At 30.1% G+C, this 22,416-nt stretch overlaps 4 protein-coding genes across 5 annotated transcripts; 3 read left to right on the top strand and 1 right to left on the bottom strand.

Moving 5' to 3' along the window:
• Positions 1 to 207: 207 nt before the first annotated feature.
• Positions 208 to 1,753, top strand: LOC130453459 (mitochondrial thiamine pyrophosphate carrier-like). The gene is made up of 2 exons (XM_056793223.1): positions 208 to 821; positions 875 to 1,753. Exons 1-2 carry the CDS (start codon positions 446 to 448, stop codon positions 1,435 to 1,437), a joined length of 939 nt encoding a protein of 312 aa, XP_056649201.1. The 5' UTR covers positions 208 to 445; the 3' UTR covers positions 1,438 to 1,753.
• Positions 1,754 to 2,831: 1,078 nt separating this feature from the next.
• On the top strand, positions 2,832 to 11,499 carry LOC130452885 (myotubularin-related protein 6). Its single transcript, XM_056792382.1, has 11 exons — positions 2,832 to 3,035; positions 3,108 to 3,221; positions 3,608 to 3,928; positions 4,459 to 4,719; positions 5,045 to 5,177; positions 5,534 to 5,766; positions 6,713 to 6,963; positions 7,604 to 7,732; positions 7,794 to 7,920; positions 8,429 to 8,734; positions 9,852 to 11,499. The coding sequence occupies exons 1-11, from the start codon at positions 3,012 to 3,014 to the stop codon at positions 9,990 to 9,992; spliced, it is 2,040 nt and encodes a 679-aa protein (XP_056648360.1). The 5' UTR covers positions 2,832 to 3,011; the 3' UTR covers positions 9,993 to 11,499.
• Positions 11,500 to 12,363: 864 nt separating this feature from the next.
• Positions 12,364 to 13,108, bottom strand: LOC130453071 (39S ribosomal protein L48, mitochondrial). The gene is made up of 3 exons (XM_056792664.1): positions 12,969 to 13,108; positions 12,658 to 12,918; positions 12,364 to 12,602 (listed from the first exon to the last, which is right to left on the bottom strand). Exons 1-3 carry the CDS (start codon positions 13,071 to 13,073, stop codon positions 12,432 to 12,434), a joined length of 537 nt encoding a protein of 178 aa, XP_056648642.1. The 5' UTR covers positions 13,074 to 13,108; the 3' UTR covers positions 12,364 to 12,431.
• Positions 13,109 to 13,354: 246 nt separating this feature from the next.
• LOC130453342 (ankyrin repeat and LEM domain-containing protein 2 homolog) lies at positions 13,355 to 21,415 on the top strand. Of its 2 annotated transcripts, XM_056793021.1 has the most exons (8): positions 13,355 to 13,541; positions 13,596 to 14,060; positions 14,965 to 15,276; positions 15,370 to 15,525; positions 15,720 to 16,863; positions 17,953 to 18,130; positions 19,486 to 19,623; positions 19,952 to 21,415. In XM_056793021.1, exons 2-8 carry the CDS (start codon positions 13,614 to 13,616, stop codon positions 20,124 to 20,126), a joined length of 2,550 nt encoding a protein of 849 aa, XP_056648999.1. In that variant the 5' UTR covers positions 13,355 to 13,541; positions 13,596 to 13,613; the 3' UTR covers positions 20,127 to 21,415. The 2 variants fall into 2 exon arrangements, with proteins under 2 accessions (XP_056648999.1, XP_056649000.1); XM_056793022.1 differs by lacking the exons at positions 17,953 to 18,130; positions 19,486 to 19,623; positions 19,952 to 21,415 and adding an exon at positions 16,920 to 17,938 and having other exon boundaries at positions 13,394 to 13,541.
• The last annotated feature ends 1,001 nt before the right edge of the window (positions 21,416 to 22,416 follow it).

The raw sequence follows: 22,416 nt of genomic DNA, 5'->3' as shown, positions 1-22,416 counted from the left end.
AATGTACGCTTCTTTAATTAAGATAAAATGTGAACCGGACAAGTATTCTGCAATAAGTGCAACGTACGAAAATTTTTTCTGTTCCTACGTGCATAATTTATTTAATAGTATTCTATTTTCAGACATTAATTTGCCCCGTCTGCATTTTTGACAACGAAATCATTTAAATTGTTGTGTCAAAAACGCATTTCTAATAATTGCCTCAACTATATGTCAATGTCAATACAAAGATAAGTTGGTTACTTTATTGATATTTCAAACTGAAATATATGTGATATAATCAAATGATCAAAAATCACAATTTTTTTGTTTATCCAAGTCTTTTATACGATTTTAGTACATACAAAAAAATGAAAAGAATAATCAGCTTAATTTTTTATTTATAGCTTTTAAGAATTAAAAACTATATTTCAATAATGAAATACAGTTGAAATTTATATTTAGTATGGATGAAACTTCGAATAAGGTTAAAAAATTGAATAATTTTGATTATGCTCTGGCTGGTGGTGGCTCTGGATTTATAACTCGAGCACTTACTCAACCACTTGATGTATTAAAAATAAGATTACAGCTTCAAGTAGAACCTATAACGGGTAATGCAGTATCCAAATATAAGTCCTTACATCATGCAGCAGGTTTAATACTACAAGAAGAGAGTATTAAAGCTTTTTGGAAGGGTCATGTGCCCGCACAGCTACTGTCTATTAGTTACGGCATGATACAATTTTCCACATTTGAACTTTTAGTCAATGAAGCTGAACTATTAAATTTAAATAAAAATTACTCGTTTTTTATTAATTTTCTAAGCGGATCAATTGCAGGTAACTATTTTGAAAAATGTGTAAAGGATGACTATTTAATTATTGTTTTTTAGGTAGTGTAGCAACAGTAGTTTCTTTTCCATTTGATGTAATTCGGACTCGTTTAGTTGCTCAAAGTGAAAAAAAAATTATTTACAAGGGGCTCGTACATTCATGTAGGGATATATTTCAAAATGAGGGATTTCTGAAATTTTTTCGAGGTCTTTTACCAACAATTGTACAAGTAGCACCTCATGCGGGTGTTCAGTTCATGTCATACAAACTTTTCAATAACTTATATACAAATTTATTATCACAGAATGATGTAACTTTATCGAATAGTCTTGTATCAGGTAGTTTAGCTGGTTTGTGTTCAAAAACTGTAATATATCCTTTAGATCTGGTTAAAAAGAGAATGCAAATCCAAGGGTTTGAAGAAGGTAGAACTATTTTTGGAAAATTGTTCAAATGTAAGGGTATGATCGACGCGATTAGTAATGTTTATAAAGAAGAGAGCTTTGGAGGGTTTTATAAGGGGTTATCACCTAGTCTGCTCAAAGCTTGTATCACCTCTGCTATGTACTTTGGCACTTATGAAATATGTTGTGATTTTATAGAGTTTTTAAAATACACGTAACTTATTTAAAGAAAACTATTGTTTCTAAATTATACAAAAAAATTATTTTTTACAGCGAATCTCAATTATAAAATACCCAAAATTTTGTTAAGTCATCTGTTATTTATTAAAATACCCAAAATTTTGTTAAGACATCTGTTATTTATTAAATTTAAATTTTTATTTCAAGTGATTTTTGAAAAGTTTGATCTCAATTATTATATTCAAACATTTTTTCAGTAAACAAATAAATTGGATGTGCAATGTAAGTCTAAAAACACAATAAGCTTTGTCTAGTCATTATACTTTAAAATTAATAAAAAATATATTTCAGAAATGATTTTTTATTTATACAACCTTAATCAAGGTATTTAACCTTATGACAATGTTGATCGATGTTATCTTACCTCTACAGCACCCTGTGTATTTTTAGCATTTCTCAGACTTATTCGTCTATAGTATGGATGATTTTAGACCAAGAGCAAAGTGAAGCTAGCAGGAGAAATCTCACGTGAATTCCAAATAGGACGAGGTCGCAGGCATCTCGTATACCCTCTTCAACCTGATACTAGATGGACTCATCAGAAATATAGAAGTTAATAGAGGAGGAAATCTGCTCAACAGAACAATGCAGTACCTGACCTATGTTGATGACATTGATCTATTCAATCGAAGGGAGCGTAAACTGAGGAAAGCTTTGAGCAGCTGAAGGAGCGGCTGCTCAACACGTGGGAGCGAAAGATCTGAATATGGACCAGTGTGTGAGCAGAGCGTGTGGCGCAGCCGTACAAACACCGAGCTCTATCGGCTCTATGAATGAAGACCCCAGCCTGGTGATAAAAGAGGACCAGACTCAGATGGTTAGGCAACTTGAAGCGGGGGGTGCGCAAAGCGTACCGGCGGAGGGCCGGCGACTAACTATTATATAATTATATTTTCTTTTGAATGGAATCTCCGATAATTTGAACTCATTTAATTGATGCTCATTCAATTCTGTGTCCTATTTAATTTTACTCAAATAAGATGAATTTAAAAATTCATCTCCCCCTTACCGATGCAACAACTTTTGTTTTACGGAAATAACTAATTTCAGTTATTTGACAAATTGAAAAGTTGGAGGATATATTTATTTGTTTTTTTATTAGTGCCGAGTGATGAACATCGTGGTTAAGATTTGCGAATTTATTTTACTTTTGTACTGACAAGTGCATTTTGAGTTAGAGTACGATAAGCTGAATGAATGTCTCAGTTTGTCATTCCATTAGACCCACCATATCAAACTGAGAACAGGTTACTTGATATCAGCTCAATTTGAAATAAATCAGATTATTTGCAAAAGGAAAGCTATGAATAATACGAATGTTTCCGACTGTAGACCACAGATCAATAGGTGGTTTGTTTTGAACTGTAAGTATAGTGCGAAGTTGTCGTGGTGTTAAGTTGAAGAACGTATCCAGTTTGTCAGTGTCAAAACATATGTCTGTCGTATATTAGAAATTTCCACCTAATATTTAATTTTTATTTTCCAAAACAATTGAATAAATACTAACAAAAATCTGTTGTAATAAACATTTTTAAGAGATTTGTTGCAAGTTATGGAACATATTAAAACTCCAAAGGTAATCAGTTTCATTACGCGTAATTCATGTTTTAAGTAATTTTTTTTACACTTAAATTTATTTATTTACTAGGTGGAAACAGTTCGTATGCTTGACAGATACTCGAAGACTCCATCACAAGGAACATTGTATTTAACTGCAACCCATTTAATTTTTGTAGAACCTGATGAAAAAAAGGAAACCTGGGTATGTATAAGTAATTTTTTTCAAAAATTACACACATTGATTACATTCATAGTGATGAATGCAGAGAGTTCCAAAATAACTGTTTTATTTTTATTGTCCTACATATTTGAGCTACTGTTAATTAGTTTATAATCATTTTAGTCTCACTTGAATGGGTCAGGGATTTTCCTTAATATACAGAAAAAAATAAAAGATTTATACACATCTAGGTATGAAATGGTATTTTTTAAAAGACAAAGCGTATTAAAATTTTTATATCGAGAGTACTACCCTTGTTATTATTAAAGTACCCTAAAAATGTCTTTTTATATGTTGTTTTTACTGGAATTTACTCACACTTTGCACACATTAATTTATAATGACAAAATGCTTTTGTATAATTTCAGATTCTTCATATGCACATAGCTAACTTAGAAAAACTCCCATTATCTACAACTGGTTCTCCCCTTTTGATAAGAACCAAAACATTTTTATCTGTTACCTTTGTTATACCTAAGGAAAGAGACTGTCATGATGTATATGTTAGTTTACAACAATTATCTCAACCAACTAGAATTGAAGAATTATATTGTTTTTCATACACACCCCCCATAGAAGAAATTCAGAGATCTGTTGGGTGGAATTTTCATGATTTGCAATCTGAGTATCAAAGAATGGGAGTGCCAAATGAGCAGTGGAGTATCACAAATCTAAATATAAACTATGAGGTAAAACTCTTTAACTATTAAAGATAATTGAAATATTGTACAGTACTGTCCTGAAATTTGGAAGTAGCAACTTAAACAATGTGCTCCTAAATAGTTTGACCTGTACTTCCAAAAAGTATCATCTTTTCAACTAATTAACAGAAGAATTTGAAAACATGTAAATCTACACCATAAATCCCTCTACTAGTGAAAACCAGATGAAAATTTGATCATTAATTTTCAATATATTGTGATTACATAGTTTGAAGAGACAATTGGTTTTGTTTTATAAAATGTGATAAAATTTTTAAGAAAGTACAAAGATTTAGCATATTGCTTATGTTGTTGCATAATTATCTAACAAAGATCTTAAGAAACACAAATTGCCTTTCTTGTACTCTTAAAATAAAGTTACTAAGTTACTCTGTTTTTGATAATTCTTTATTGATCTAATTTCGAACATTACATACCTTACTTTTAATTATTTCTCCTTTCCTATATAAGTATCATATGTATTTTTGATATGTTTATTGTGACTATTATAATTTTAGCTATGTGATACATACCCACAACTTCTTTATGTCCCAAGTAAAGCAAGTACTAATATTTTGACAGGCAGCTCAAGGTTCCGCTCAAAAGGGAGATTACCAGTGTTATCATATTTATATAAGAACAAAGCAAGTATATGTAGATGTAGTCAACCCTTGTCGGGATTTAGTGCAAGATGTTTGGAAGATGAAACAATGCTGAATCATGTTCTTAAAACAAATCCTAATGCTACATATATTTATGTAGTAGACACAAGACCAAAGGTAATATTTAAAGTGTATAATTTAAAATAAAATATTTTTGATGCCAAATGATTAACAACCACCGGCACTACCGCCCTCAAAGAGCCTTGGCCTCGTCCACCACATTCCTCCAGTCATCACAGTCGGATCCTTGACCTAACCTTGTCTTTTGTTATGGACTCGTTAATGGTGAGCCCTGCTCTACAGGATTCCTGCTCGAGCTGCTCAAAGCTTTCTCTTCAGCTGAGTAGATCAACTTGATGGTGAACAATTGTATATTTTATGAATAAAAATTACCCGGAAGAAGTGGTTTAATGTTGTATTATTATGAAATAACTGCTTTTAGATCAATGCTATGGCGAATAGAGCAGCAGGTAAAGGATATGAAAATGAAGCTTTCTATGAAAATACTAAATTTCATTTTCTTGGTATTGAGAATATACATGTGATGCGAAATAGTCTTTCAAAAGTTGTTGAAAGTAAGTTATTGCTTTTAATAAATGTAATTTGGTGTAACTTGAGATTTAAATTTATATAATATACTTTTTCTTATAATGTATATGCTAAAAATCTCTTAAATGACTGCAATAGTGGTAAAGAACTGTTTGTTGCTTGATGTCTTCCAAGAAATTGTGATAGTAAAAAAAATTTCCTTAAAAAACCATTTGAATTTCCAAGATTTACATGATGATTTATTATATGAAATTGCTGAAGGTCATCCGTTTTACTAATTGAACAGATGTACATATTTATTTACAGTTTCTTCACTTATTTAAATCAAAGAATGTATTCTATGAAAATATTGGTGATATTGTAATCTTTATATTTTCATTAGCATGTGAACAAAAAAATCCAACAATGGCGAGCTTTCTTAGTGGTTTAGAATCTAGTGGATGGTTGAGACACATAAAATCCATATTAGACACTTCGTTGTTTATAACAGAGGCACTTGTTGAGGGTATAAGTGTTCTAGTACATTGCTCAGATGGTTGGGATAGAACTGCGCAAGTCTGTTCATTAGCTTCAATTCTTTTAGATCCTTATTATAGAACAATATCAGGCTATCAGGTGAGCAAAATGACCTAGGTTATTAAGGTAGATTCCACTTGAAACTGGAATATTTCTCATTCTTATCCTTTCATAATTCACTTTTTCAATTATTTACTTAATAATTTTATACAATTTATTGGTAACCGAATGGTATTAATATCTTAGAAATTTTCCCTTCACTACATTTTTTTATAAATTTTTTTTCCCAACAATGTAACTACTGCAACATATGCAGATGACACTAATTCCGTATATCTGAAAACTTTGAGAATAAAAGTGAATAAAAATAAATCTGTAAAGGAGAGGGACCTGTCCAACAGTGATGTCAAAAAGGCATCTTTTCCAGCAAAAAGAGATTGCAAAATACCTTGGAATTAATCTGGACCGACGATTAACCTTGAGCACACACATATGTATCAAGAGAAATCAATTGGGCTTAAAACTCAGTAAACTGTACTGGTTAATAGGTTGAAGATCCCAATTAACAATCAACAACAAGCTGCTAATTTACAAAGTCACACTAAAAACCATCTGGATTTATGGTATTCAACTATGGGGCACTGAATCCAACTCATATTCTAGAAAAATTATCACTTACAAATTAAGTCAGTTAAAAAAGAAATAGAAAAGAAAGAAAGAAATAATAACCACTAATAAGATCTCCCAGCCAATGAAGGCTTAAAGGCATCTTCGTGTGATTTGCCTGACAGCTTTTACTGTCTTAGTTAGGTGTTGTGTACTTATCCCTCATTGAAACTATATTTTTTGAATGAAAAGAAATTGTTATTGAGCATTTTTCCTACGAGATAACTTGTATATCAACCATTTGCTCATTGTAAATTTTCCTATTTTCAAATGAAAAAGGGGTTAAGGGGTTGTTAAAAAAATCTCTCTTTACATGCCAAAGAAAATACTGACCAGGTTTTGTTCACATATTACAAATTTCCAATATTCAATTTTTCAGGCACTGATTGAAAAAGACTGGTTATCGTTTGGACATAAATTTTCAGAACGATGTGGGCATATACAAACTGAAAATAAAGAAAACTCACCGATATTTACTCAACTTTTGGATGCTACTTGGCAATTGATGCAACAGTTCCCAATGTCTTTTCAATTTAACGAGACATTTTTGTTCACATTACACGATCATGTTCACTCATGTCAGTTTGGAACTTTTATTGGAAATTGTGAAAAAGAAAGATTAGATTTAAGGTAAGTCTTAGTATTAATAATCCTAAATCTGTGAAATGTGGCAAAGTTTTCAATTGTCCCCTATTTCAGTAATAATAAATTTTACATATTACTATATTCAGAGTTTTGAATAATTTTTTTTTGGAATTTTATTTAAGCTACATATCAGTAAAAATCACAGTTAAAGAATAACACAGCAAAATAATTACTAATTATATGCCCAAAGTGTATGTTCTGTGTTGTATTTTTTTGTCAATTTAACTGTTTTTCCAATATGTTTTGAACTAAGTAGAAGATCAGTAGCTTTAGACTTCACTACCCTAATTACACAACTTTTCTTTATTGTTCCTGTAACATTTTTTACTGTAGTTTTATTTTTCAAGTAGATAATAAAACAAAAATCAAAATCAATCTGCAAATCATTAACCAATAAATATTACCCACTGCAGACATACAAACAATGTTTCTTCTGATTTCGTCAGCGTGGTTTTAACTCAATTTTAATTCATTGGTGCTCAAGTGCTAAAACAAAGAAAGTTTTAACTATCAATCCATCAATTTGACCATGTGAGGGTTATAAATGGTTTAACTTTACGATAACAAAATGTTTTTAAATAACGGTTTGAAATATACTTATCATTATATAGATATATTGTTTCAGATTGTCAGAAAGAACATTTTCTCTTTGGGGATATATGGCAAATCATCTTAATGAGTATATAAATCCATTGTACAGTCTAGAAGAAAGTCCCGATGTGCTCATTCCTAACTTGATACCTCAAAATATTAAGTGTGTATGCATTAAATTAATTAACAATATTTAGTATGACAAAATTGTTTGAAAATTGTAGATTCTGGAGAAGTATGTACTGCAGATTTGAAAGTGGAATACATCCTAGAGAACCTCAAGCTGATTTACTACTAGTTACTTCAGATTATGTATTTTCTTTAGACGAACACGTCAAGTATTTAACTAAGGTGAGTCTTTCGTGTGAATTAGAAACATATTTGAATATAAAAAGCAACTGTTGACATTGTTGATTCATCATTGTCAAATTATACACAATGACTCCACATCTATATCTTAGTTGTCTGTAACTACCAAATATATTAGAAATAGACCCCTGTATTGTTTTTTTTTAATGATACACTTTATTTCATTGAAAATTGACTAGCATAACTATGAGATTTATTTTTTGGAAACATAGTCAAAATTTATCTTAGTAACATCTAAACTTTTGAAAATTTAAAATGTTGTAACTGACTTTTCAAATAGCATTCACATTTTCTATCAACGCCAGTTTCCAAAAATAGAGGTAGTTTATGCTTACCACTCTATACCTAAATTCCACTTTTTTTGAGGGGGAAATAACAAAAATTTCTGTCCTGTCAATAGATAATAATGATTGTTTGTAGTTAATGTGAGAAGAAAAAAATATTCCTCGAAATAAATTCTAATTGGAAAGTGAAATTTCTTTATCTTTAGAGGTTGTCATCTGTAAAATCTCTTATCACAAGAACTGTAGAAAGAAAGAAAAATAAATCGAAGCGAGATCAGTTGTGTAATAACGTATATTTAGATAACAAGATGCAATATGAGAAAAATGTATCCAAAGAAATGGAAACTGCAGACCAAGACCACCCTCTGAAATTACAAGATAAAGTTTCTGCAGAACTTTTAGACATGGATCTCCTAGCCAAAGAAGTTGATTCGGTAGCAATCGATTGGAAAGCTTTAAGAAATACAAACGAGTGCAGTTGCTCTTTATCATTAGACCAGTTAAGTAAGAAAGTGAGTAAATTTTATATATTTGTTAGGCATATCTGGTGTAAGTATATACAATAATAAATTAATTAACTATTATATAATTAATACATTCCCCAGCAAAATTAATGCAATATTACGATTTTTTTATCTTTAAAAATATTTGATAAAAAAATTACTATATGGAAGTGAAATTAAAACTTAACAAATATAAACAAAAATCAATATTTCCTCATCTAGCATTAATTAAAGCCCGACAGTTTCTGGATGTTTTGAATTTTATTATATCAATGAATTCAAGTTATATCACTTGTGTGTTTATTAAAGTAACTATTGGTTAGTTACCTGCCTGGGGTTTGGGCATTTTGCTAGTATTACCACTCAGTGTAAAAGAGATATCTTCTCCAAGTAATACTGCAGCACACCCTTTGCAGGTAACAAACAATTGAGATTCTCAATCTCCGTTTCAGATCTAGATACAAATGATTAGAAGTTAGCCAAAGAATTAGATTAGGCCCATCACGGCCAACATATATACTCAGAAGTGTGTAAAGGAAAGTATATTTCTATTCTCACCTATAGCCAAGTTAGTGTGGGAAACAGAAACAAAGTAAACCTAATGTTGTGCCTGCTAGGGCGCCATATTTTGGACCAGATCTCTAGTTTATGCTTCATGACATGCCACATCAACAATGACCTGAATATGGCTAAGATTGAGTCTCACTGGAGAAACACTCAACAAGTTTCATAATCATGTCATGTAACAAGTCTGAGAAACTTCTGGAGATGTCCGCCACATTTGGTGGCTGCTCATCTTCTGGCAGGTCACAGCCCTGTCAAATACCATCTCAAGAAGATAGGTATGGCGGAGAACAACTGCGTATTCTGAGGAAAAGCTATGGAGATAACAGATCTCTGCGAATGTCATGCCTATATAAGCAAAATATTTAGGTACCTCGAAGGAGTAGTACTACACCTTGGGAAGTGGGACAAAAAAATTCCCAGAAAGAGTATTTTAGAGGTAGAACAACGAGCCATATACAAAATATTGGACATAAAATTAGGCCAATAAAAGATATATAACAAATTTTGCATTAATTTTGCTGGAAAGTATTTATATTTAACTTTTTTTTCTCAATTTAAGATGCACTGTCGGAAATGTGGCGACGTATTTTGCCAACGTTGTATAACAAAAAAAGTTGCCCTTCCTGGACATCTGTCCCAGATACCAGTACCTGTTTGCAAGCCTTGTTTTGACACCGTCACCTCATCTTCACAGACTTAGCATATAGATTATAAGTAAAGATTGGATTGCGAAATGAACAATTCATTATGTGATTATTTTTTATTTAGACTGCATATTTTGTTATAAACTTTTCAGTAGGTTTTACATTTCAGCAGATATAACTGTAATTCTGTTTATTTGGCAAAAATGTTTTGTATTACTATTTTTTTTTTTCATTTTTGCTCACATTTTACTGTAATGTAAAAAACTGCTCTTGTTAGGATCAAAAATTAAATTTTTATGTTACAGTGGTTTAATCACAGATAGAAAATTTAAAATTAGTACAAAATTATCATTGACTTGAAGTTTGGTATACTAATAGAGGTAGCTTTTCATTATTTATTAAATCAACAAATACATCAGCATGCTTTGATTATTAATATGGTAAAGAAACAGCCCTTTGCAGCAAGCACAGACAGCGATGCAAATTTGAATTATAATCAGATTATTAACTAATTGTAATTTGTATTCACTTCACTTCACTTTTTTTGTTAAAACAGTAAACTTGTTGTAATTATATAAACTCGTTCTACTGAATACCTTCTCCAATCTGTAGATACCGTATTTTTGGTAATTCTATTATTAGTCTAAAAGCTAGCTTAAATCTGACCAAAAATATTTTACGGTACCAGAAATTTCGTCCACTGAAACTCCTATACTCCATAAACAAGCAATGGATATATATAATAATAAACGAACACATCTACTACTACAAATAATAAGGAAAAAATATCCATTATAACTTACTGCCGAAAATATAAGCGATTTAATATCTGTATAAAATGTTATAAGCAAATAAAAAGGAGTTTTATACCCAAACCCAAACTTAGGAAAATTTGGAATAAGTTCAATTTCGCTCTCTGGTATTTTGCTTCCTATTGTACAAGGTATTATAGTTTCCCCTTCTGTTAAAATCAAAATATCGATTCAAGAATTTCAATAGTATGAGTTAATAAACAAGGCATCGTGGCGGGACCCACGATACAAATTGAAAAAGTCAAAATTATTGAGTATCATAAACAGTTTTATGTTTAACAAAAAATGTTATTTTTAAGAATTTTCTTACTTTACTCTTATCTACTATTTTTAAAAGTAGTCATCTTTCTTGAAAACATATTGAATTTAATGAAAAAGTTGAGTTTTTTATATTTTTATTGTTTTCAAGTTGATATGTTCGGGGTATTTTGTAGTGAATATATTACTATATTCTAACATGAACCCCTCATTGGGAAGAGTGTGAATATAAAAATAAAACAAAAATTATATTATGCATGTGTAATCCCATAGATTTTCATTTATGTTCTTGTTTCTTTATATATATTTTTTGTACAACTTTGTATTAAAGTGAATTGATTTTTGAACTTTTTTTCAAGGAATAGTGATTTTCACAAATTTAAATCTGAACTCCTTTCCTATTTATTTTTCTAAGCATTAGTGTAGTTCCTCCTTGGCACTGTTTTTATTATTTTATTATGTAAATATTGCAATATATGTACCAAAATGTTTAGTTTTTTATTATTAAAAATAACTGTTAACCTCTTAAGTTGGGATAAAAATTATATTTTACATGTTTTCTTGGATGAAAAAATTATTAATTATTTGAACCATAGATTAAAAACTCCTTATGGGGATTTGGTCAACACTTTATCTAGTGAAAAAGTAAATCCCAAACAAGTTTATATATTTCTAATGGTTTCCATTTGTTTCCACTTAAGAGCGTTGCCTATATATAAATGGTTCAGGACATTATTTGTTTTGACAAGATTAGTGTCGTCTAGAGATTAAAATATTGGAAAAACATGAAATTTATTCCTCTTTAATGCTGTCTGAGGCACTAAACAGGAAATTAACTTTAAAATAAATGGTTCCTACTTGCTTGATTATACACATGATGCATTATCTATTCTTCCAAAATAAATTAAAACATCAACTTATCAAAAAATAGAATTACATAAAAGAAGTCACATTAAATAGATGATTTTATTAGAAACACCTGATAATTAGCATACATATCCATTTGTTTAATCATTTCTAGTATCTACAGTAGCACAGCTTTTTCTTTAAATAAACTATTGCTAAGATACATGAAAGATTCCAAAAAACGTACAAAATTTTGTGATTAAAAAGAACTAAATTGTTTGGAAAAGTATCTAAATATTTAAACCCTAGATCAAACACTCCTCTTGGGAATTTGGTTAACACTTGATCTAGTATAAAAGTAAATTCATAAATATACAAACCATTTATGCCTGAGGTCTTCAAGGAGAAGGTTACTCATTTTTATCACAGAATGCAACCTATATGTGCAAAATTCAGTGATTGGAAAAGAGCTAAATCACATATTTCCAACTTGTAGAGTAAAACCACTATACATTTTTATCAATTTATTATTCACATTAATCCTAATATTTACATAAAACAAGATAGGTTAGTGGTTTACTACTTTTTAGTTTTAGAAGGTCCTCCCATTTCTTCCAGTTCACTTTTAAGGGTATTGAGTTCAACATCAGGGACATACCTAACTTCTTCATCTGATTCCTCATGTGGTCTAATTTGTACTGTCACACCAGCTGGCAGACTTGCTTCTATTGCTCTTATAACTAGAGGAAGCTACAAATCATTTAATCAAATTTGATAAAGGATGTTATTAAATTGATATTTTTACCTGTGTTGTTGAAATATCTGTCATTTGCACAATTCTTTCGTAGATTTTAAGATCGTATTGGTTGTGAATAATTTCACTTTTTGGTTTGAATGTTGTAATTTTCATTTTTTGTGCAGGAAGTGCCCAGCATTCTTCAACATTTATGTCCATATTTTTCAACATATTATGTAGAAATTTTTGATAATATTCTAATACATCGAAATTATAACCTTTCAACTGAATATTGAGGGCGTCAAATAAAGGCATTTTAGATTTCATACCCTTAAACAAATAATTACTTATTACTTAACAAAAAAAGTGACTCTTTTTACCTCTAAATAACTAGGTTCATAAATTCCTCCACTTTGACATCTTACATTATTATGTTTTATACAAGAAAACAATTTTTCTAAACGAAATTTTCTTAAACTTAACATATTATTTTCAAATGTTAATAATGAAGAAGTTAGGTTATATTGACTTAGGAAATATTTTATTCTGACAAATTAACTTTTAGGCCATTTCTCGCGTATAATTTATTTTAATTTTCAGGATATGTTATTGACGGATTAAGTCAGAATTTTTGAATTATACAATTACATTTGAATTTTTAATGATTTATAACATAATCTGTTCCAATCTCAATAAATATTTGTAGCAACAATATTTGCTTGATAAGTTATACATCTACAAAACTCGAATGAAAATATCAAATGTTGACACCGGTTAACTCAATTGTCATTTATGGATGTAAATACAAGCACAGGATATACAAACGAGTACGTGTAGCCAGTGGGCATGAAATTTATACAAAGTATATTAACTTACTTATTGACCTTATTTTTGTTTTAACCTTATATTTACTACTATGTGTTCCGTATGATTTTTAAGTAAATAAAGAAGAGGTATATTCATATAAAATTTTCATGGCAGTAGATGACAAATTTACCTTATTTTAGATATAGTCTTAAACTTCAATGAGTGATAAAACATTGAGCAGTATGAAGGATGAGCCACAAACTAATACTATTTATTACGGTGTATATACTCCAAATGATAACAAGGATTACAATACGACCCCCAACGTATTTGAAGACAAAATTGAAGCTCTTAAAGTGGCTAAAAAGAACAAAAAATCTAGATTCAAAGCATTTCATTTTTATCATGAAGCTGTAGAATTTGCTTTAAATGGTTCCGAATTTCCAAATAATAACGCTTCTCTAAATACATCCTCAAATAATAAGACGACAGATTCTGCAAACAATGTTGGTGAAAAATCTAGTCCTTTTAAGGGTCCAAAACCACAAGAATTGGTAGAATTAAGGAAACATATTGAAAATGGCTATTTTAAAGTAGTTAAAGATACTATATGGCAGAATCCTAGGTATTTAGTTAGTAGTGGCGATACACCAGCTATATTGCAGGTTTGATTATTTACAATATAATTTAATTACTTATTAATAGATGTGTGATTTGTCAAATGTATAGTAGGAAATTCTTATCAATTACACAGCTATAAATATACTAGCAGGTTATCTTCATGTAATGTGGATGATGTGATGAAATTGATTTGGATTAATACATTACTGACTTTATTAACAATAACTTTGCAGCCCAGTGATGTGGGGCGGGTAAATTCTCAGTGGGAAAGAAAATATAAATTTGGTATTTGCCTAGTTCCCTAGTGGTCTAATAAATAAGGGTATTTTAAATTTTTGAGTTTAAACATGAAAATATTTTTGTACATTTGTTATCTTTTGCCTTCTTGTTTTCCTCTAACATTAAGCATCTGTCTCGTAAGATCCTAAATTAATTTTTATTTGAACTCTTTTTGTTATTTGCAATTTTTATAGTTTTCAAAGCCAACAACCCACATATATATACATATATATATCTTATTAGTTGAACTTGAAAAAATATCGTGGACTATAGAGACAAAGCATCAGCATTTTGTTTGAAAACGTTTAAAAGATCCCAAAAAAAGAAAAAAACAATTAATCCAATGATAAAAATCAATAGAACGACTCGTTTTCTTTGCTTTCACATTGTTATATTCAATTCTTGATTATATTCGAATGTGACAAATAATAGCAGCATAAAATACAAGTGACTAAAGTAATTTGTCTCAAAACTTCTTCCAGAATCTCACTCATTAACTAAACATGGTCCTCTAGTAGTAAACTGAAAATAATCAATTTCCATGTTGAATATTTTAAATACCATAAACATAATTTCAGTGAGATTAATTTTTCATTCTAAAAGCAGTTTACCACTTTTTGATTTTAATAATTTTTCCTTGTTAGATTATCTAACTGTTGTTTATTTCAGGAAGGTCCCCGTTATAATGCCTTGCATGTAGCAGCTAAGTCAAAAAATGCAGAAATAACCGAACTGATATTAAATACTATTTCAAATCCCGAATTTGTGAAATTGTTAAATGGTGACGATAATCAACTGAATGCTGAATATCGAACTGCTGTTTTACTTGATCTGTACCTAAACACTCCAAATAAAGGCCTTAATGAGACACCTCTACATTTTGCTTCAAAACATGGTGCAGTTGAAGTTGTTGAAATTTTAGTTTCATATCCCCAATGTGATAAAACTTTGAAAAATAAATTTCAGAAAACAGCAGCACAAGTAAGACATTGATATAAATGTTATCTATATTATTCAATACAAATTTTATCATCTGGATAGTGTTAATCTGAGTGGTTAATATTTATATTTCAGATTATATGTGAAAGGGCAGATGGAGAAAATGTGTCGGCTGTTAAAAAGGCCATTGAAACACTATTACAGGAAAGCTATTATGTACCAGTGTTAAGAGCAGAAGATGAATGTATGCCACCTCTTATAGGAGAACCATTTTCACCTTCTAGTCCTCCAGTAAGTTAACAAACCCAAAATATCATTGAGAATGTTTTATTAGTTGAATGTACATCAAGATTTTAACAATTACCTCCAAATATGCTATAAATTTTACTTACTTTACTCCATTAACTGCTATTTACTACTCATGATAATGTTAACTAGAAAAAATCTTTAAAAACACCCTGTTTTACTATTATTGATTGTTTTAGATGATTAACTCAGATCCTTTAAGTCCACGACTAGAAATCCATGCTTATGCAGGTCCTATGGATAAAAAAGAAGCACAGCATTTTAGAAAAGTATGGAAAACTCCTCCTCGAAGTTTAAACTGCTCTTTACCTGGTTCAAAATCGAAGGAGTTTAATATTGTATCTCTTAAATATAGAGATCCAAAGAAAGGTTTAGAAAGAATAGGAAAGCGATTGGCGAATACTTATAAAGTTAGTTGGAAAGAATATTGGCCGTTTTTAGACAGCTTCATTGATTTGAGTTCAGAGGAAGGTCTAAATTCGCTAGAAACTTATCTAACAGATAGAAATACATTATTGAACATTTCGTTATTTGAAGAGGCAAAAAAAAGTTCAGATTTGAATGTCTCTGATTCGTTGAGTCCTATATCTAATTTATGTCAAGCATTTTCTTCTTGTCACATAAACGATTCGACCAGATCCCACAACTCCAGTGATGATCATATAAATGACAAAGACTCTATTAATTACATTGACAAGTCATGCCGTGTATTCGCTAATAGGATTTCCAATGACATTCTTTATATTTTATGTAGTGAAGACAATATTTTGCAAATTTTAGAAACTGAAATTAAACAATTAGAATTGTTGATGACGAGTTATATGGATGATACTAGATTTTCTATGATCAATTTCCAGAAAATCCACTCACGTCTCGGTATTCTAGTTGGACAAAAACTTTACAATAATCTAAAAGAAAACGTTCGTGTCTTTTTGAGCGAAAAATTAAGTACCATGTTGGACAGTTTAACGAAAAGTATCGATTGTTTTTCATCCGACGACGAAAGTCATAACTTGGACATTTCTGAAACGCGTAAACCGACGATTTATAAGCGGCAGTTAATTTGTCTTTTACATTTTATTCTCAATGTCTTAACGCAAAATTTTGATTGTAAACAAGGAACTGAAGATGCTGGCTGTGTAAAAGATTGGGATAAAGCGGAGCCTTGCACGTGCGTATACCATTCGAGAAAATCTAAAAGAAATAATAGCTTGTCTAGAAGTAATAGTTTTAAAAATGGATCGAAACTTTTTCAGACTTCAAGCTTTGATTCTATACCTAGAAGATTGTCATTCAGTGAAACAGATGGAAATCCAGATTGTGGTATGTATCATTTTTTAATAAAAATATCTCCAAATGTGTTTATACTTATATTCCAGTCATTATAAGAGGTTGTCCTCGGAAAATCGACATACCCGGTATATTTCCACATAAAAACGTGTATTTTGGCATCCTGAAACTATTCTCAAAATAAATATATAATTGGATGGTCGCAAGTTTTAAAGTCAAAGGTGACAAAAATCAATTTTTTTTTACATTTTTTGCAAATACCTCGTTATCTATGGATTTTAAGCTATTTGTATTTCTTATTAATATTATAGAGAATTTAATTCTCTACAACTTTTGTATTTAACATTTTTTTATACCTTGAGCGGTTTTCGAGATAGAGGGCGTAGAGCGCGCGGTCAAAGAATTATCTGAGGTCAACTGGTAATCCCGATCAAAAACTAATTATATTAGGGTTATAATTTGTTGTTAAATATATAAATATCATTTTTTATTAACTTTTAGATTAAATGCAACTTTCTTTTTAATAATTCTAAATTTATCAATTAAATAACACCCATAATGTCTTTCGGTAATTGAAAAATTACTAAGGGACATACTTTAATTACATTGTAATTATATTCTCATTTACACCAATAGCATTTAATGTAGAAAATAATTAAGTACATAAGTATCAATAATCTCCATTATGCACTATACGTCAAGTTAACAAAGTCGAATAAACTTATGCACCTATCAAATATTCCACAAATGAGTGGAGCAGCTCACTAATATTTCAATCGCGTCTATTATCAAATTCAAACTTGGTTAGGGTATGATTTAGAATCCTAGGAGTGGGGTTGGACAATACATAATGAATTCCTGGAACACATCATAACTATTTCACTCAATACAATACAATATTATGTAACTGCAAAAGTGGCTGTGTCACATAATTTGGTTGCAGGAAAGCAGGGTACAGTCGTCTTTAGCTTGTGGCAAGTGTAATGGATAAGTTCGTCTCAATGCTATACCATATTAGACCGATATTAATGATGATAGAACCTTTTACCTAGAAATCAAGAATAACTTTCTTTACTTACTATACTTACATTTGTTTGAATAATCGTATATTTCATGTTATAGTTCTAAATGGCTTTAATGTAAGCAATCTTAAGAATTCAACTGAATCCAACTCTGATGATGAATCTGAAGATAAATTTTATACCCCACCATCTAGTCCCAGCTTTTTAAATAGTGATTCTGAATCTGAAGATGAATTTATGGATTCACAGTTACCAAAGCATGAAGTATTTTTAGAAGGGTGAGTAATCACTTTGTATTTTGATCGACATTATTACATTTATGTATTATGCAAAATTAGTTCATATCATCATATTATTACTGCTTACTTTATGCTTTTTCCTCAACATTTTATAATTCTTCAGAATAGTTGAAATATATTATGAATATTTAAACAATTGGGCTTTAGTTTACATTGCCAGAAGACCATATTAACCAGATCTCTGAATATATAATTAACTCGAAAGTTGATATGGCTGTATCGAAGAAGAAAACTTGATGAAGGATAATAGACTCTTTTGTGTCATTTCTTGTTCACACAGGAGTCAAAGCCAATACAAGGAGAACAAACGTTCTTTATTTGTTCAGTGCCATTCTGTGGGAGAATTGCTCTTCATCCTTCCTTCTTTATATGCCACTGCTACCTAATGAGATTAGGTCTAGCTGAAACTAGCCATGGCAGATTTGCTAGGAAATAGGATGAAACTTCTTTCAAGTTAGGAAAGCATATGCAAAAATCCTTTGAACAAGAAATCTATAGGAAAAAAGATTTAATCTAAAATCCATTACAGTTACTGGAGCTTATTAGAACTTTGGAAGTGGAAATCAAGCTGTAAATTTCAAAAATAGAACATAGATGGTTGTAGTGCAATGTAACTCCTAATTATCTATTTATCTGACTGTTCGAAAGGGAGTGGCGTCAAGCCTTACAACTGTCTCAATTGGAAACTCGCAACTGTAAAGGTGCAAAAGAGAGGTGAGACAAAGTATAGTGCTACGAATTCTTGGTACTTATATTCTGGTTTTACTGCTGAAATTCTGGTGTATAGTTGGATACAAATATAAGAATCAGTAAAAAAGATATATTTATAACTTGTTAGAAAAGTATTATACAAAGGTGGTCAGGAATTATATATGATCTTTATATACATTTGAACTGAATAATAAGGGAGGTACAATCCTTAGAGTTAATTGAAAATAGTTTTCCTTCAAATATTTGCCACATAATTTTCTTCTATATAAATATAGGGTATTATTGTGTTATATTTTTTCAATTATATAATTTTCAATAATTCTAAAAATTTTTCTATTATAATTCTATAGATATCACCGCTTTAAATTTATTTAAAGCGACAAGATATATGTGTATTGTAATGTAAGTGAAAATGTCAGCTAATAATTCTCACTTACCCTTTATTCATAGATGATAATATCAATTATTTTTATATCTTATAGTGACTTTGAACTTCCAAATGAAAACTTTTTGATAAAAAAATTTTTTATAATGTCAGCTATAGAAATAAATTAACATAATTCTGGACCACTTTGTATAACAAAAATCGTCGTTTATTCTAATTTTTGATTCACATCTTTCAGAGAAAATCCAACGAAATTAGACTGTGAAGTATTTAACGCTCTTTGTTATTCGGAGGTTAAATTAGATAATAAGAAATATCCAAATATTTATAAATGGTACCATACTATTAGTTTATATAGCCAAGAAGAACGAGATAGGTGAGTTTTTTCTTATATTTGTATTGTATTTTATTGGTATTTTATTAACGACTTTTAAAAACAACATTTACAAAAAAATTGTATCTGGGAATTCATAAATTCAGTCTAATATAAATTTGATTTGGCCTTTGCAGATCTAAACATTCTAAACCTATAGCTACTGCAATCATTGAAAAAAATTTTTTTTAATTATCTACTTGTAATTGTTTGATTCTTAATTAACTATTCCTCAAGTTTGCCCTGATACCAAAATATATCCTCTTTACTACTCTCCTTTGTGGTAGCATTAAGAATTTATATTTTTGTGACTACTAATATCTATTTTTAGTTGGATAAGTGAGAAGGACCAAGAAAAAGCCAAAAAATTTTTTCCCAATACTTCTGTAAACATAACTTTCAACATGGATTCTCCTCGTACGAGTACTCCCTCCAAATCCTGGTTTAGGATAACTGGTGCCAATTCTCCAAAATCGGCTCTCAAGTCTAGAAGTCTATTATTTTAGAAAGAAAACTCAACATTTTATTGACTGCTAATTGTTCAATCATTAAAGGTATCAAGTGATATAAAAACAGATTAAAATTTTGTTTATTTATTTAAAAAAATATTATATTAATGTCAATAGTAATTTTATAATTTTTGACTAGTAAGTTTTAAAAGTATATTAAGAAATTATAGATCGGGAGCCAGCAACAGAATTACACGACCAAGTTCCTCTTGAGCGATAATTAGCTGATACTTCGAAAGTTATTACATAGGAGTTAAGCGGGTATGTAAATGCATCAGCTGACCAGGTTTCCCTCAACTTACTGCTAGCCTACCATCCCACCCACCGAGCTCCAGCTGACTTCATTATACTTTATATTGCATCTCACCAATTATCTTTCGAGAGGAACTAATCAACCAAATTTTCGCGTGGCTCCCGGACTATTAGAAAAATATTATTATGTGAATAAATGTTACTAGAATTTTGTTTTAATACATTGTTTATTGAAAAGATTAAAATTCTGTTACTTATCATTAAAAGTCTTACAATGTTAATTTTTTAAAAATTTCCTGAAACTCGCTGGTTAAAATACAGTATTTTTTGTCAAAACATACATGTTACCAAAATCAAAATGGAGTTTTTTTGAAAAAAAAAAACTGCAAGCACAATACAATTTACAAAGTAATTTAACTAATATGATTGCCACTAGAAGCGCTGGTTATTTCTTTGAGTACTTCAATGCTTCAATAAATAAATAATTACTCTGCAATACCCATTTAATTGATACTAACTACAGCTTTAAAATAGTTTTGTCTCTCGAAAACTTAACCTTTTTTAGCCAAAACTGAACTGCATTAGGGTGAAGTATGTTCGATATTTTCTTCAATTGTTCTTTTACGTTAAGGCGTTACTTGATGATGGCGTCAAATAACGAGCATGAAACGGTAATCCGCTTTTTCTACTATACCAGCGCAAATAATTTTTCGAGAATTAAGTGTTAAGACATAAATTATTAATGAACTGTAGCCAGAGATTTATAGAATATATTTTTTACTTTTGTAAATAATTTCTTACTCACAGGTAGGTTTTTATCGTTCTGTATTTTTAGGATATTTGTTTTGTCATCAGTTCCAAATAGATAATGTTTGTTATATATATATTTGAGACCAGCTGTAAAACTTTTATTCAACTTTCAGGTTGTGCCTAAAATAATTGTCAGTAGATAGGAAATTACAATGTATATTTTTTTATTTCTTTACTACTGTACTATTGCTAAATTATAATCAATAAAAAAGTGTTTTTGTAAACAGTTGTTTTTGTTTTAAATAATTTAAATATTTTCAACTAAAGTAGGCAGGAACTTTTACGATTAGTCCTAATATTTGATTTCCAGAACAAATGTTCTAAGGATCCTACATGAGCATTTAAATATGACAAAGATTAGTGCAAGATTAGGTTAGGTTAGTTAGTGCAAGGTGGGCGCCTCGAATTTTCAGCGCCGTACAAAAGTAATGAGAGCAATTTTTAGAGGTTTTCCGCGAGCATCAAAAAGATGGAATCAGATCAATTGTAACGGGAGATGAAATCATGTGTCATTTACTAGATCTAACATCCAAAAGAGGCACTGGAAAAGAAAGGAGAGCCCGAGCTAACAAAGCAAAGTATCAAAAAAGTGATGGTTACATTATTTTGGGACTGTGAGGGTATCCTTTTGATTGACTATAAGGATTCAAATATAACCGTGAACGCGACATATTGGCTTATTAAGGAAGTTTCGTTAAGAAATTATCAATGCTCCAGTTCATACTACTTCGCTTTCCAAGGCTACTGTATACGAATGTGGCTTCACAGAGATAGAACACCCACATATATCCCTGATCTGACCCCGTCACACTATTTTTTGTTCGCAAAGCTGAAGACCGCATTACCTATTTGAGATGGCGTTCTAGTCTAACTAGTACTATGACAGCTTTTGATGCTCGAATACACCGTCGAAATTATTCACATCCAACAATTTTTGGGATTGATGAAAACTGTTTGATGAGGTCTTTTGGCGCTAAAAACTAGAAAGATTCTAAATTATTCTAGAAAGTAGGTTTGAAAAATCTTATGATTGAGTATAGGTCTAAGAAAAAAAGCGAATATTGAAAAAAAATGTTTTTATTCTTTGCCTATATAACAACAGTTAAATTGAAAGCAAAACATCATTAGGGTCAATAGTAAGTCGCATACAACAAAACAATGTCCAGTAACTGGCCCAGTTATAATAATTACTAAAACATATACATACATGAAATTACATTACAGT

Source organism: Diorhabda sublineata, chromosome 2 (genome assembly GCF_026230105.1).
Source record: "Diorhabda sublineata isolate icDioSubl1.1 chromosome 2, icDioSubl1.1, whole genome shotgun sequence".
NCBI classification, from domain to species: domain Eukaryota; kingdom Metazoa; phylum Arthropoda; class Insecta; order Coleoptera; family Chrysomelidae; genus Diorhabda; species Diorhabda sublineata.
This window is presented reverse-complemented; position numbering and strand designations above follow the sequence as displayed.

Coding starts and splice junctions, on each gene's coding strand:
- LOC130453459 (XM_056793223.1), top strand. CDS start 446: ATGGATGAAACTTCGAATAAGGTTAAAAAATTGAATAATTTTGATTAT. Junction 822..874: donor TCTAAGCGGATCAATTGCAG/GTAACTATTTTG, acceptor ATTGTTTTTTAG/GTAGTGTAGCAACAGTAGTT.
- LOC130452885 (XM_056792382.1), top strand. CDS start 3,012: ATGGAACATATTAAAACTCCAAAG. Junction 5,178..5,533: donor TCTTTCAAAAGTTGTTGAAA/GTAAGTTATTGC, acceptor TATTTTCATTAG/CATGTGAACAAAAAAATCCA. Junction 7,733..7,793: donor TTGATACCTCAAAATATTAA/GTGTGTATGCAT, acceptor TGAAAATTGTAG/ATTCTGGAGAAGTATGTACT.
- LOC130453071 (XM_056792664.1), bottom strand. CDS start 13,073: ATGTTAAGTTTAAGAAAATTTCGTTTAGAAAAATTGTTTTCTTGTATA. Junction 12,919..12,968: donor ATGAACCTAGTTATTTAGAG/GTAAAAAGAGTC, acceptor TATTTGTTTAAG/GGTATGAAATCTAAAATGCC. Junction 12,603..12,657: donor CAGATATTTCAACAACACAG/GTAAAAATATCA, acceptor AATGATTTGTAG/CTTCCTCTAGTTATAAGAGC.
- LOC130453342 (XM_056793021.1), top strand. CDS start 13,614: ATGAGTGATAAAACATTGAGCAGTATGAAGGATGAGCCACAAACTAAT. Junction 16,864..17,952: donor AGATGGAAATCCAGATTGTG/GTATGTATCATT, acceptor TTCATGTTATAG/TTCTAAATGGCTTTAATGTA. Junction 19,624..19,951: donor AGCCAAGAAGAACGAGATAG/GTGAGTTTTTTC, acceptor ATCTATTTTTAG/TTGGATAAGTGAGAAGGACC.